The sequence below is a fragment of the Platalea leucorodia genome (assembly GCF_965183815.1).
Source record: "Platalea leucorodia genome assembly, chromosome: 9".
Taxonomy (NCBI): Eukaryota; Metazoa; Chordata; class Aves; order Pelecaniformes; family Threskiornithidae; genus Platalea; species Platalea leucorodia.
In genome coordinates, this window is record NC_138831.1 from 21,140,255 (window position 1) to 21,156,232 (window position 15,978).

Below are 15,978 nucleotides of genomic sequence, written 5' to 3' on the forward strand. Positions count from 1 at the left end.
TTCCCTTTAACTCTCTGGGCATGGCTTTTGCAGCTGGTGAACTAGAGGTGGTGTCAGGCTCTTAAAGCTGAGAAGCAAGGAAGGTGGAAAAGATTAAGACGTGCAGTTGGGGAAACAAGATATTGCTTAGTTTCCTCAAAGGTGAGATCCCTCTGAATTCTAACAGAATTCAGTTTACTTAACTTGTGCATGTATTTTCAAGTGTGCTAAATTCCCAATCGTTGCAGGCAAACAGGCTTTCAAAAGAAAACTGATGCTTTCTGGGCCACCTCTTTTCCTGAAAATGACCTCTAGGTTCTTGCACCACTGTTACTGAAAACTGTTTCTGTGCTAGCGAGACAAGGAGGGGATATCTTTAAAATGTCTTTGCTGTTTTGTCATGCAAGAGCATCTTGGCCTTGGGGTTGTATGTCTAAAAAGAGACGGTGAGGTATTTTTAGATTTTGCTCATATTGGGTCTTGAGAAATGCGAGTGAAAAGGGCGCAAGGGGAGATAATCGTCATGTCTGCCTGGAATGCTGCGATGGAGTGGATGTCCTGTGAGAGCGACTGCGACAGCCCGGGGTGGGAATCTGGTGCTCCAAGTGGGCAAGTGGAGGAATTCAGAGGAGTATGTTGCCGTCGAACCTGTAGATGCTGAGCAGGAAACCTGCATGTAACCTACTCCTCCTCTTGGACTGCGAAGAACTAGAGAGGAGGAAACTCGAGAAATGGGGGGCCACAAGCGCTGGAGCCGAGCGCGGTCAGGGAGCGGCCGGCGCTCAGCGGGTGCAAGCGGCTGAGCCCGCGCGCGCCTGAGGCGGGACGCGAAGCACGGCCGGCCGCTGGCCCGGCGGCGACCCGCGGCGCGGCTGGGCGAAGCCCAACCGTGGCGCTCTGGGGCTGCGGCCGTCTCTCGCCGCCCCGAACCCCGCTACGGATGGCTCCGCGCCCCGCGCGCTGGGGACCCGGGCCCGGGCCGCCTCCCCGCCCCTCCCGCGGCGGGCGTGCCGTGCCGTGCCTCGCCCCGCCCCGCCCCTCGGCGGGCAGGTCCCGCCCCGCCGCCAACAAAACAAACACGGCCCGGCCCCTGCGGCGGCCCAATGGCCGCCCGCCGTCGCCGGGGCCGCCCCGCCCAGCGCCCGCCGCCGCCAATGGGACGCCGGCCTGCCCGCCGGGGCGGGGCGCCGCCGTGCGACGCGGCTGTTGCGCGGCGCCGCCATTGGCCGGAGGCGCGGGGGCCGGGCCGGGGCGGGCGCCGCGGCGCTGGCAGCGGGCCGGGGCGGCGGTAGCGGCGGCGGGGAGGTGCGCGCCGGCCGGGGCGGCCATGAGGACTGAGATCTCCGCGGCGGCGGCGTTCATCACCCGCCTCCTGCGGGCCGCCGGCGGTATCGGCGAGGAGCAGCTGCGGTGCTTCCGGGAGTGTCTGCAGGAGGCGCTGCGCGGTGAGCGGGGGCGGCGGGGGGGCCGGCCCGGCCCGGCCGGTCGCCTCTGCTTCTGCCCCACGAGGGGTCCGGCGGAGGGCAGCCTCCGCGGGGCTAGAGGGCGGTGGGGCTCCGGGGCCGCGGTAAAGCTCCTCTTTGTTCCCTCCCGCAGAGCACTACAAGCACCACTGGTTCCCCCTGGTGCCCTCCAAGGGCTCCGGGTACCGGTGCATTAGGATCAACCATAAGATGGACCCCTTGATAGGAAAGGCAGCGGGGATGATTGGACTGAGCCACGAGAGACTCTTCCAGCTCTTACCCAGCGAATTAACTCTTTGGGTCGACCCTTTCGAAGTGTCCTATCGCATAGGTGAAGATGGGTCTATCTGTGTCCTTTACGAAAGTCCCCAGCCTGGTGGGAAGACGACCAAGCCGCTGGAGAGTAGAACCAGCTGTAAGGAGGAGTGGAGAATTGGCAGATCCAGCCCTTCCAAGAATTACAACATGATGACAGTTTCTAGTTAGAAATTGCTATTCCTTGTACAGTGATGTTTGTATCCCAGTTTCATGGTAAACTTAGATGTGACTGGGATTTTTTTTTTTTTCCACCCTATAGTCATTAAAGTTGTACTCCCAAGTTCTTTGTGGCCAAGGGCTAATGTATAAAGCAGTTCTTTACACTGTATGTAACTTTTGAGATTGTGTACTGTAAATGCCCTGTACAGTCAGTTGATTGTTTTACACATTTATATTTTAAAAGAATTTTGGCTATTTGTAATAAAAAGCAATATTGTAGCACTCTTTATGATGGCTTTTAGTTAAGATTAACACTTGTTAAAACATTCCTCAATTTGCAGAGCAATAACACGAAGCGGGTGGGAAACGGATCTAACAGGCTGCACATAAATCTTTCCAGTGACTTGTCTGCACAGACTTCTCTCAGGGTCGTTCAAGTTTGGCTGCAAGGCACAAATAACTCTTACTTTTCCTTTTTCAAAGCATGCATTTATTTGAGGGCTGGATTCCATCATGCCCCAACATTTTGACAAAAAGAATTGGGGACTTAATTTGTCTTGTTATTTCTAGTTATTGGAGTAGAACAATAAAGACTTGCTCAAACTGCTTTTGACTTGGTCTATTTTGTCCCAGCTGCCCTCCCCCCTGCCCCGGGCTTTTTACATTGCTCTCAAAGCTTACTCTAGCTATTTCTAATCATAATCAGATAGCTTCAGAGTTAGAAAGGTGAAGCTCTGAACATTGATGTTTTTTTCAGATCACCACAAAATGCTTAGTTTCAGTAAAGCTTGCTGGCTGTGTGTCTGAGTAGAGCTGAATGGTCTGTGTAGAACTGTGTGGTTTCTTTTCAGTGTGTGCAAACTGAATGGCAGCAAAAGTACTCTTCTAACATTTGATCTATTGCAGAAAATGTTTGAGCTTATTGGGAAATGAAGTTTGCATTTAAAACTTAAACTCTAGGAAGCCAGAGTGAAACGTTGATCATCAATACTGTGTAACTACTTTGACTTCTGGAAGGTAAAAACTTGCCGTTTCTGGTGTTACATTGAGTTCCTTCCCATTTTGTCAGTCTCTCTAATGCTAGTTGGGTACAAGTTTATAAAAGTATCAGATACAGTGGATTTGATGTAATAACAAAACTTTGTGTTGCTGGTTTACGTGGAGACACGTAGTACTGATACTCCAGTAAAGGATTCAATTTACAGATATTGTGATTCCTATTCTAAGAAGCAGTAGTTTGTAATCCAGCTATAGGAGACTGTATAGTGTTTAGCATTGCTGTTTTTTTGGTAGCCTGGTGTTTGAGCCCAGTTGATACTTGATGAAAGAGAGCTTTTGTCTAGTGTTCGTATGTCAGAAAAAAAATATCTTGCGCTACATCAATCACATGGTAAAACATACAGCAAAGGAAGGGGCAAGTCTGGGCAAACTGGCAAGGGTAGAACTCCAGCTTGCATAAAGAGGGCTTTTTTGTTTGTTTGCATTAGAAAAAGCTGTGGCTTGCTTCTTGCCTTATTATCTTGGAGGCAGGCTTGTCTAGTAGTATTTGTTTAATCTGAATAAAATGTATAGTATAATTTTCTTAGTAATTAAAACTTGTGAACAAATTTTTTATGTGTTTCTAGTCTATCACTCTAATAAAGTTTCTGGGTTACTTTAACAAATAGATGTTAAAGGTCTTGTGGCAAATAGCTTTTTTTATTATACAAGGTTGAAAATCAGCTCTTGCAACATTGTTTTATCCTCTGGGGGAGATATAACTCTTTCTTTTTTTCTCTGCTAGAATTACCTGCACTGAATATTTATTTCCTTAGGACCTCTAAGGGATGTATTTGACACATTTGTCAGTAATTGAACAGAATAACTTTAAATCTGCTAAGGGTGAGATGCCCTCTTTGATTAAATTTCATTTGGAAGATGATTTGCCTTGCTGCACGTTATATTAACAGCCTATCTGAAAAGATGTAGTATGAAGTTTTTAGCTTAACAGTGGATTTCACATAGCAGTAAACACTTAAAGTGGAATTAAAGATGACTTGGGACACAGGGTTTGATTTCCAGCTACTGGGTGTGGTTTGACATGAAGGAGGATACAGCAGGTTTTTCAGATGTTCTTTTCTTGCCTGGTATCTCTCGGTGTAAGAGTAGAGAAGAGCCTGGATTAATCCCAGCCATGGTGGTGAATTCTGTTGCTTTTTGTTTATTAATTCTACCACATTCAGTGGGATATTTCATACATTATATAATATCATGTCTCAAGTGTGCTCTCTGCAAGTTTGATATTTATCATGGAACAGGACACTTATTAGTGTAATTCAAGTTCAATTTCAATTTCGTATACTGAAGCTACAGGCATAGAGTTGAAGTTTCTCTGCAGACAAACAGGTGGAGGAGACTGGGGAGCTTGAAGAAAACCCACTGAAGCAAATAAAATACTTGAGCCACAAGTAAATACACTGTAATACCTGTGACATCTAGAGCTACATTCTATTGCTTTAAAAAAATATCAAAGACATGCTAGTGGCACAAAGGCTGTTCTGAGGGAGTACAGCTCTTGGTAGTAAGCCAGGGGGCTATTATCTGGAGGAGGTAAATAAAATTAACTTTGTATTTTCCCTGAAAGGTGATAAGTTTTGCGTTCTGCCATTGCAACAAACAAGCCAAAATCTTAACATATGTAAAACGATGTACTTGTCACACAAGACTGACTGCATCTGATCAGTCATGATTTAGAACAGAATGGTTTGGATTCTATAGGAAGAACTATTGCATGCTAGCCTCCTTGAAGCAGTAAGAATAGATGGAGGAACGGTGTATTTGTTCTTATGCCTGTTTGTATGAGGATGGGTTAACTGATGGATAAGTAAAGCTGAAGGAAGAAATATTTATAGAGGAAAAGAACATACATTTGCCTGTTTCTCCAAAACATTGCCTTGCTGCGAAGACAATTAAATAACATTTGTCTTTGAGTTGTAAAATCCAAATGAGACAGAAGGTCCTGTTAGTTTATATAGCCCGACTGCTTATGAACTGTAATTCCTATATAAGTGCACCCCTGACTCACTATTTGCACCTAAGAATACCAAGGTGTATAGTTTTGATCTGAAAATTTCAAGAGATAAGGGTATTATCTGTGTTTTTTTCAGATTCTATTACCTTTAGTGTTAGGTAAGTTTAAATATGAAATTTGATATCTTTTTTAAGTTTAATTTCTAAACATTGGTGTCCTTATTTCTTTATCCTCAAGATTAAAGAGCCTTTCAGTATGGCCTCTTGTATGCACTTTATACTGCGATCAAATTAAGTCTGCTTTTTATTTAAAGGATTAAAAAGATTAAGCTTTCTTAAATTTGAGCATAAATAATTTTCTTTTAACTGGGATTTACATACATGCTTTCTGCAAACGCTCATTCCATTTTTTTAATATGTGCATGAGAATGTGTTCTCAAGAAATGAGTGCAGTGAACCAACTTACCCAGATCACACCATTCCCACCATTATTTGCCATTCTACCACCACTGATGGTACTGTGACTTTCACTTCACTGAGAACAATGTAAAATTACTTCAGATCTAGCACTGGCATAACTGCTAAATATGAGGTCTTTCACTTCACTCATTTTTAATTCACTCATTTTTAATTCATGTAATGCATTCTTCACTGTGTTATTTTTATTTTGTCTAGAATGCCATGTGTTCTAGGTGAAGTGCCTTATAAAAGCCTAAATAGTGTTGTTGCAATTACTTACACAAAGGACAAAACCCAGGTTCATTTAACAGGATAGCTTTTCTATGAAACCATGTTGACTGGCATTAATGATATTGTTCTCCTTTTAATTATACTCCTTATTATGAAGTGAATTAATACTTCATTATTTAACCTCCCTTTTACATTTAATCCATGATTAAAAGTGTTCTAATTCTCCTGCAATTATTAGTTGTTACTTTTTTATATCGGGATACCTCCTCTGGAGAAATTTTTCAGTTATTCCCACATGCATTGGAGAGAGACATTGGGGTCCTGCTGATATCCTAAGGCAGTTCTCTTGGGTATTTTTCTAGACCTTGTGGTTATGTTTCTCCTTATGAAATCCTAACAACGATTATAATGATATTATCTGTTTTAGTCATATCTATATTGGAAGTATTTCATTATCCTCATGTGTTATCTGCATTATCAAATACAGATAGGCAGTATTTATTGAACACTTACAGCTTTTTGCCTCACTTTAGCAATTTTACTGTCTTCATCTTTTCAGTACTAGAATTCATTTATGTGCTGATGTATCTTAAAAGGTCATTGCCTTTGCATAGCTGTTTTTCTTAGCTATTTTAACCGTGGATTTTCCTTTCACATTTTTAGTTTCCTTCAGACTTTTTTTTTACTTCACAGTAATCCACGTATGTTGGCTTTTTCTGTTTCACTCTCCCCTCCTACTGGTATGGTAAGGGGTGTTACTCAGAACTTTGATCTCATCTTAATTTCTGCCTTATGTTGTATTGGTGTAGCATAACTACAGTCATCAGTTTGGCTTTGTGCGATTCCTCCAGGCTGATGCATATTGCTACAGCAGAGTGGGAAGACTTGTATTGTTGGGTTAATAGAGGCATTCTGGTTCTTGAGTAGTAAGGTTGATACTTTTTACTGTCACCACACTTACTTTTTATAAATTATTTTTTCTTATGGTGCTGGAATCACTCTTGATAATTTGTATGCTGTAAGAGTAATAGGCCCATCTATTTTCATTGTTTTCTTGCTGGGGACTGAATTTATTCCAGTAATAACAAGTGATATTTTGCTTTCCATTATAAGGCTGTGTAAAATTTTCATTGAGAAGTAAACTGCTGATTTTTAGCTTGTAATTTGGGTAACTTCTTGGGGGGGCAATATATTTTAATTGCAATGGAATTGCATGAAAGAATCATCTCCTTGGGAGAGTCACTTTGCACTGTAAGATTCAACTGCCCCTCGTTTGCAATCAGTGTGACTAATAGATCTCTTAAAAAGTGTCAGGAAGCAATGAGAATGCAAATTAAATTGTGATTTGTGAGAAACTTGGTTTTATCACTATTTTAAACTATTGGCCCCCAGATTATTGATGGTAATATTTGTATAGCCTCATTAGTAGAAGAAGCTACATAGTATCAGTTATTCTCCCCAGTGATTCTTAAAAATCCAAAGAAACAAAAACTGTATAAGATAAACATCTGTTAAGTTAAATTAAACAGCAAATCAGTCTTGAGCCACTGACGGACAGAGTTGCAAATACCTCTCCTGATAAAATAATTCTGTTGTGCTTTAGTTGGAAGAAGGAAAATTATATCACAAAATGGTTCTATAATGTTTCAAGCAAACCCCTTGTGCTAAATAAATACCCAGCTTAGAAAAATAAGTTTGTAATCCTGTAGATATGACAAGTATGAAAGCTCATCTTTGAAACGGAATACATTTTTAAAAGAAAAATGCATGTATAAAAGTATAAATGCAGTCTTTGTAGATGCTGTGATGCAGTGACTTTGAATGTGAACTTTCTAGAGCATAAACTCTTACAAACTTTATTTGTAGTTCAGTAGCAGTAAGTACAATCAACTTCATAAAGCAGTTTTTACTATAGAGTTTTTGAGACTGCAGTATGATGTAGTGTAGTATGATGATGCAGTGTAGAGCCCAGTCACGCACACTGTTGTTAAATTGATCATCTTACACAGCTGACATTAGTGATTTTGGCTTCAGATGACTGATATGACTTCTGTGTACCATTCCCAGGATTGTTTGCTACATGAATGAAGAATGAACAAACACGCAAGAAAACTGAGGGAAAAGGTAGGTTGGACCAGAAAATACTTTTTAAACTGTCTGAACACTGAGTCCCGATTGTTTCAGTAGTTCTAGGTAGTCGGAAGAGAATGTTGCACAGAAGCAAGGTCGTTGTATCATCAAACTACTAAACTTCATTTTACACTGAGTGCCAACATGGAGCTTGCTTTCTTCCACTGGGGCTCTGAGGAGGAAAGGAACTTGCCTGTTATTTATAAATACTTACGAATATTCACAAACACTTAGAAATTATGTTATTTGCAAGAACTAAGCTTTATTTTGCATGCTGCATATAGGTGAGTAAAATACTAATGAGTATTCCTAATGTACAACATCTTTATATGCAATTCTATTTTAATAACCATACATATGTATGAATATGCAATTGACATTTTGCACTAGTCCCCTACATATTATTTATACAGCATCGTTAGCATCAAAACAGTGTTATGTGAATGTTTCTGTTGCAAACGTGCAACCTGAGGGTTAGATTTGCATAAAGGCACATGGAGGAGTGACAGAAAAGAATATAAACTACAGTGTGGTTTATGTTTTTATGTATTCTTGGAATGGATTACAACAAAAGCTGACCCCTTAGACTTGCCTTCTCTTACACTGTGAATTTGGATTATCGTGTGTTGTTAGGAAGACTATTTCTAAGGTTGCAGAAGTATAAATGAAAACAAAAAGAATTCTTCTAATGTGTATGATGAGATAACATTTTATTTAGTGCTCAAAATAGCATGTTACTCACACAAATACTTTCTTCCAGGAAGTATGCTGGGTTTTTTTTCTGGATATACCAGAGGTCATCAAATGCATGTCTTGCTTGACTGCATGTTAAAGGTTGATACAAGGGTTTTGTCAAAGGGGTTTTCCTCTGGGGGAGGAAAAAGATGTACAAATGTGTTGGGAGAGGGTTGTCTTGTTCTTTTTGCCTCACAGCGTGACGGGCTGATACTGAAACTGAAGGCATTAAATATTTTGATGTAGATCGTGAGCTATTTTTTCAAGTGGTTGAAGTATGCATGCTAAGACATCAGTCAAGAGTAATTGAATATGTACTTGAATTTAGTAGTAGTGCTGAACATTTAATGTGGAATTAGGCATTTTGATGGATGGAGGTTTTACTGAACAAAATTAATTCAGAATCATGGACTGCAGTGTTTATGGAACACTTGATTTTATCATTAGTCTTTTCAGTAAATGATGTTTAGCTAGTATCTCTGACAGTCTTCACTATTTTTTTTTTCAATGACTCAGTGCTACATATTTTAAGTAAGAGAAAGTTGTTGCTTCTATAGAAGTCAGTAGAATTACTCCCATGTTTAACATCAAAAGCTGTTTGACTTAGGCCTAGATGAACATTTCAAGCGCTTGCAGTGTTTAACTGAGTCCTGTGTATTAACTTCATGGAGCTCATTTTAGTTTCTGAAGTATCAAATGAAGGTTTAATTGTAGCTGAAATCTTAGCTGTTCTGTCTGTGAGTCACTTCACAAAAGAAATTAATTTGTCTGTATTAAGAGCGTCACAACTATATGTGTACGCTATATGTCTTGATGGTATATTCAGGGAAAGCTGTGTGTATTTTCTAAAATAAACAGATATTTATCTTTTTTTCCCCCCACAAGCCTTTAACATTGATTCTTTTTCTAAATGTGTTCTAAAACACTGAACATTCCATGGAATGAAAACTGAAATAAGTCTGGGAGCAAAAGTTTGCTGAAGTTACAGGGCTTCTTTTTAGCTGTGATCCGGAGTAGCCTGTGTATCTATCTCACTTCACATGACTAGAAATCAGAAGAAAAGCACTTACAAGACAACTTCTTGTTGCCCTCTCCTCCTCCCTTCTTACCTTTCAGTGGTTTCTCTGTCCTTCAAATAATCTTTTCTCATTAAATTTGCTAAACCTTTGCATCGACATGAAATGAAAAGAGATTAAAGCTTGTTTATTGGCAGACACTATGTCTTGACAATGAACGTAAGAATTGGAATAGTAACCAGCACTGGATTAAAAAGGGAAGATTAATCCAGAGCTTTTATGAGGCATTTCTTTCCAGCCTTATTACAGCTCTTTTGTTTTTGTACCAGATTGGCAAGTGTAATACTATACTGCAATGTACCTTTTGTATTTTGTTCTTAGCAGCAATAGTACTTTAAATGACCTGAAAGTTACTTTTGCAAAGAGAATTATCTGTTCCAGTTTCGCTTCACAAGGATCCATAGTTGAGAATATTGAGATCTGGGATCAGCTTTGTTAAATAAGTGGGGGGCACAATTACGCTTTTGAAAAAAGTTTCCTGTAACATATTCAGCATATCAGACAGGATCCTAAAAAGCCATATACATTTTTTTCTGCACCTTCTGCTAATATGTCTTAGAATATTTGCATTTTTTACAGCAGTTGTTTCCTTTGGTGATTACTTCAATATTTCTGAAGATTGGATTTTTTTGGGGTAGCAGTGCTGGGTTATTGTTCTTCTAGTAACATATCTCCTGGTGTGGTTCATTGCCTATAAACTAATTATTTAACATGTTGCTGTGATGAACTGCATATTATTTCCACTGCTTCAGATGCCTAACTAAACAAATTAAAGCTGGAGTTCCATTTTCAGCAACAGCATCTAAGCTTTATGTCTGTATCTACAGCTAGTTTTATTCTTACTTAAAACTGCCAGTGAATTAGTAGTCCTAAAATACATCCTTTGGTCTTTTACCTAGTAAGTCTTTTTTTCATTTATAATACAGTTGTCTCCTGTTTCATGCTTTTGGTTTCCAATTCACCCGGTATCAGTACAGGCTGGGGGATGAAGGGACTGAGAGCAGCCCTAAGGAGAAGGGCTTGGGAGTACTGATAGCTGAAAAGCTGGACATGAGCCGGCAATGTGCTCTCGCAGCCCAGAAGGCCAACCATACCCTGGGCCACATCAAAAGAAGCATGGCCACAGGTCGAGGGAGGTGATTCTGCCCCTCTACTCTGCTCTGGTGAGACCCCACCTGGAGTCCTGCGTCCAGCTCTGGGGTCCTCAGCACAGGAAGGACTTGGACCTGTTGGAGAGGGTCCAGAGGAGGCCCACAAAAATGATCAGAGGTATGGAGCACCTCTGCTGTGAGGAAACGCTGAAAGAGCTGGGGTTGTTCAGCCTGGAGAAGAGAAGGCTGTGGGGAGACCTTATTGCGGCCTTTCAGTACTTAAAGGGGGCTTATAAGAAAGATGGGGACAGACTTTTTAGCAGGGCCTGTTGTGATAGGACAAGGGATAATGGTTTTAAACTAAAAGATGGTAGATTCAGACTAGATAGGACGAAGAAATTTGTTATGATGAGGATAGCGAAACACTGGAATGGGTTGCCCAGAGAGGTGGTAGATGCCCCATCCTTGGAAACATTCAAGGCCAGGCTGGATGGGGCTCTGAGCAACCTGATCTAGTTGTAGGTGTCCCTGCCAATTGCAGGGGGGATGGACTAGATCACCTTTAAAGGTCCCTTCCATACCAAAGCATTCTGTGATTCTATGATTTTTTTCCACGAGTATATGCTGAAGTCTTTAATTGGCATTTGATTATGGTTTTGTTTGAAATTAAATTAGTTTCTCTTATCTTTCCGTCTATCCCCCCAAAATTTTTAAGTGGTCTTTTAATATCTGAATTCGTGTGGTTGTAGTCAGATTGTTTTCTGGGTTTTCCAGTATTCTTCTTTCCTATGTGTGTCACATCAGTGATGACTTTCACCTTGTCCTACCAACATTTTTCAGTAATTGTTGAATGTTTTCCCCGTTTCAGAGGAATGGGAGGCCCATCACCTAAAAAGATAGTGTTCGTTATATAGAACATGTAAAGGGTTACCGTTTACATGTTATAATCCTGTGTTCTGACAAATATTTCACTGTGCTGCAGAAAAATGGAGGAACTGAAAAACTTTTATGCAAAATCTACAGGTAGTTGCTCCTTTTGTAAGAAGACGAGGCTGAGCTTACTTTTTAATGATTAACAGTCCTGGGGGAAAATTTTTTTCTACCTTCGTGCTTTATTTATGGAGCTATTGTTTGCATCTTTGTTTATACTTTTTGGAAGAGGAACTATGTTTAGTATTTTATGTAATCCACTTGGTGCCTTTGTAGACATCTCAATATAAAAACAAATAAAACAGTAGGTCAGTGTTCTTTCTCTCACACATTATATAAACTCCCCATTCATATAAAAAGGTTCCTGTGTATTTGTTTTAATTTAAATGACTTATCAGTAACACTTCTTTTATTTTGGACATCATGTTTGGAATATTTGCTTTAGGAAATTGGTTGCAGAAGAATGGTTACTTTTGGTAAACGTAAATTTTTGGTAAAGGTAAATATTTGTGAGAACCAAAGATTCTAGTTCTTCATTTCTCCTAGAGTTAAAATATCTGTCAAATCAAATGGGTATTTTAAGTTGGCAGTAATATGAAGGAGTGGGCCTGAAGATTTGATAGCAAGAAGGGACAATTAACTTTATCATGCATCATGGTCTAAAAGAACAGTATGATGCTTGTGAAAGTTTGCTGTCATTTCACTTTACTCCTAGTATGTACATGGACATGCCTGTCTTTTGAAGATCTTGTGCATATCCTCAACATCTTGTAAAGCTTATCTGTGTACACAGATAACAAAAAATAACAAAGCTACACCATACTGTCATTCTAGAATACAATATAGCAAGAATACTCCAGCAGAAAGGAAAATATATCTCATTAAGTACAGCACCTTTGGTTATGAAATAAAACATCACTTCTAAAATCTACTGTTAGGAAGAGAAAATTCCTGATAGATCGATCTGTATATGTGTATTTTTTTTCTGTTAGCTCTTCGCTCTGTCATTGTGTTCCAATGATCTCTTGTTTCTGTAAAGTGATAATGCATAGCAGGATTACTTGGCATTCAGCTGGAATGTGGTGGTGTTGATCTTGCAAAGTATCCCCTGCAGAAAGAGCCCAATGTGGTAAAATGATGCTTGTAGGCAGATGAGGGGAGGGGGTGGTAGACAGAGGTGATGGGGAATAAAAGTGACCAGGAAATTCAGATTCTTCTTAAAATTCAGAAGGGCCCTTGGGAAATGTTCATGAACTGGAAGGAATACATTTGGGGGAAGGCTAAAAGCTTAGAGGATAAGATCCATGTGTTTGTCCTTTTACTTTGAATGATCATAGAGTGATCCTTATACATGGATCTTCTAATAAATAATTTTTACACCTCTCAGGGATTCCGAGTTGTCCAAGAAGGTTAATACATGTATAGCTATACAGAGTACAGATAAGTACTGGTTAGGCTGTGTTCCTTTTTTGAATAAATGCTGCGAGCAACTTCTGGTGAGTCAGATTTTGGCGGGTAATACAGGTTGTTCCTGACAGGGCATTTTTCCTTTTGAATCCATGTGGATCTAGTCTCCTGAGGAGCCTCCTGTAAGGCCTCTTTAATAGTGTCATGCCCTTGATAAAGAATTAGTCATGGTATGATTTTCACATCATAATAAATTACGTTCTAGGACTAATCTCTGAAATGCAGTTTGCATGCAAAAATAACACTTCAGGCTTATGGCCTTTGATATCCTGCACATTTCTTGTTTTATTTGCTTCTGTTTTCCTTTCTTCTGCTTTTTAAGTGTATCTTTGTAACTGCCATCTGTATGCTCATTCCTATTTTATCTTTTTGTTTGTTTCCATCGACTTTTAATCACTTCCTGTGCATCTAAGGTCTCCCATCTGAGCATAGACATTGAAATAGAGTGGCCTGACTTTCGAAGTGTTAAGTGAATGCAGAACCTTCTGATTTGAATGGGAACTGGAACCTATCAGCCCTTTGAAAATGAATGAGATCAGACTTGTCTAAAGGAAGTATGGAATTGTGAAGCCAAAGTAATTTAAGTAACCTGAGTGACCCATGTTCTTTAAAATACTTTCTGCAATCAAGATAATGGAATAATGACAGAATCATTATAGCTTTAACTTTGGCAAAACCAAATTATATTAACTTTAGATCAGTATCATGAGGGAACATGAGGTTAACAGACTACACAGGGATATGGAAAATACTTATGCATAGGATCCCCTGGCCTTGGCAAGTAAGGAAGCCTGTGTGTAAGACACATAACAGCAATAAAGGTCATGACCAGTTGTCTGGAAAGGTAGAAGAGGGACAGCCTGCAGGAGGGGAGAGACACGGTGGATTCATCTGTAGGTGCGCTTGTACCTGGCCTTGTACCTTGCATTGGTGACTTAACTCCCTGGCTTGACCTTGGACTGCCTCATCGCTACAGATGGCCTGGCAATCACCAGCCTGGGCCATCCCTGGTCACTGTCACCAGACCTGCTCTGCTCCTCTTGCTCAGATGCTGTAGGACTGCACCCCTTAATGCTGCGCCTTGCTGGGGTGCCTTGCTGTCACCCCGGCTCCTGGCTAGCCTTCCCTTGCAGAGCAGCCACTCTTGCTTGCTCCCTGACTGCTACAGCGCAGCTGGGGCAGGGGCAAGGACCTGGGCTGATGTGCAGCTCCCAAGCCACGAACAAAGGTCCAACTGTGGCTTCTCACAGCTGTACGTCACCAGGCTTATCCACCAGATCCATGGTCACACAGCTGTGCTGTATCAGAGCTGCACCTGAGCTCCTGGGGGGCTGGGGAGAGCTTGCAGAGGAGGATCACAGAGAAAGATGGGGGGAGGCTGGTCAGAGCTGTTACAGCCTGTTGATGGGCTCAGGGCCCTGAGTGCAGTTTAGCTGTAAGAGCAGGTGAGGAGGAGGGGGGGGACACTTTAAGAATATAGGTAGGTAACGGCTGTTTTTCTTTTTTTGCTGTTGTTTTTTAAATGAATGTTGTAAGAATACTGAGACTGCAAAGTCAGTCACTCTGATGTCAACATTAATATTACATGTGTACATCAGCAGAAGTTTAGATTTTAATCTTATTGAGACTAAAAAGACAGCAAAAGACACATCCTTAACTTCAGGGTGACCTATTATCCCATACTGTTTCCCACTAAATTCACCACGATTGTTTCAATGCTAATGCTTCTTAATGAAAAGTGTAATCTTTAATGAGATAAACCAGCATATTTTTCAATAATCTTCTTTCAGAAGTTTTTAAAATTAACTTTTTAAACAAAAAAAAGAACAGCAAAAATCTCCATCAAACACTTCTGTTTGAAACAAACAGTGCCATGGAATAGCTGACCAGGAACACTATGAAAGTTTCAGTAAAATTACAAGAAACTTAGAACTAAATAATGGGAAATCTTTGAGCAATCTGTTTGGATGTCTGTCTATATTAATGAACAGGAGCTAGAAAGTAGATTCAGAGCCTCTCCTTTTAATGAATTATATAGGATTGCCAATAATCTGAGGAGTGTGTGCAAATGTTTTTGCTGCTGCTATACTATATAGTGCAACAGCAAAAAACCCCAAAACCCAATCCTGTAGATTTTACTGTATGAGGTATAGGAGATGTAAGTGGAGAGGAAAAAAAAAAAAAAGAAAAAGGCAACTATTAAACTATGGGTAGACACCTGATAGTATCTCCTCAAACCAGCAGATGAGGCTGTTTCCCATTACATCTAGTTTGCAACACTGTAAACCTGTAACTGTGTGACAGACAAAGTATTAATATTCATCAATTGGGTTCTTAGAGAAGAGCAATTTAGAGTTCTTATTTTTATCATCAGTGCTGCTTTTCAGACACATCCAGAAGTAAACTAGACCAAGCAATTATGTGAACAGCATTTAACTTCCTTTTTGCAGTTCAAAGTGAGAAAATGGAAAACCAGCGCAATTTCTTTATACAAAAATATACGTACCTTGCAATATGTAGTTTTGAGATTTACCAATCTCTTTCTGTCTCTCTTGCTCTCTGTCTGATATTGATAGATTTGCTTTGTAAAACATACTGCTCCTGGAGCCTCGTGAACCAAATCATATTTAAAAAAACCTCCAACAAATGTTTGCGTTCATTACTTTTCCTGCTTTTGTCAGATTATCTCCTCTTTCCAGATACTTATTTCTAGCTGGGGGACAAATATTATCGTTTACGTTATTTTTGGTCTGTCTGCTGTCTTTGTTTTGTGTTGGGTAGCAAGATTGCTCTAATGGATTTTACAATTATGTTTCCAGTAGCTACAAGTATATCTTTTGTCACTGATCTTTAATTGTAATTAACTGCCTGTCTCCAGGTATGATTTTGCAAATGTCTTTTTTTTTGCCCTCTAACTTAGTATCACAGATT

The 15,978-nt window shown here is 40.3% G+C and overlaps 1 protein-coding gene across 1 annotated transcript; it reads left to right on the top strand.

The window, feature by feature from the left end:
* The first annotated feature begins 1,266 nt into the window (after positions 1-1,266).
* On the top strand, positions 1,267-2,206 carry LOC309595000 (protein BTG1-like). The gene is made up of 2 exons (XM_082321457.1): positions 1,267-1,424; positions 1,576-2,206. The coding sequence occupies exons 1-2, from the start codon at positions 1,307-1,309 to the stop codon at positions 1,926-1,928; spliced, it is 471 nt and encodes a 156-aa protein (XP_082177583.1). The 5' UTR covers positions 1,267-1,306; the 3' UTR covers positions 1,929-2,206.
* The last annotated feature ends 13,772 nt before the right edge of the window (positions 2,207-15,978 follow it).

Coding starts and splice junctions, on each gene's coding strand:
- LOC309595000 (XM_082321457.1), top strand. CDS start 1,307: ATGAGGACTGAGATCTCCGCGGCGGCGGCGTTCATCACCCGCCTCCTG. Junction 1,425..1,575: donor TCTGCAGGAGGCGCTGCGCG/GTGAGCGGGGGC, acceptor TCCCTCCCGCAG/AGCACTACAAGCACCACTGG.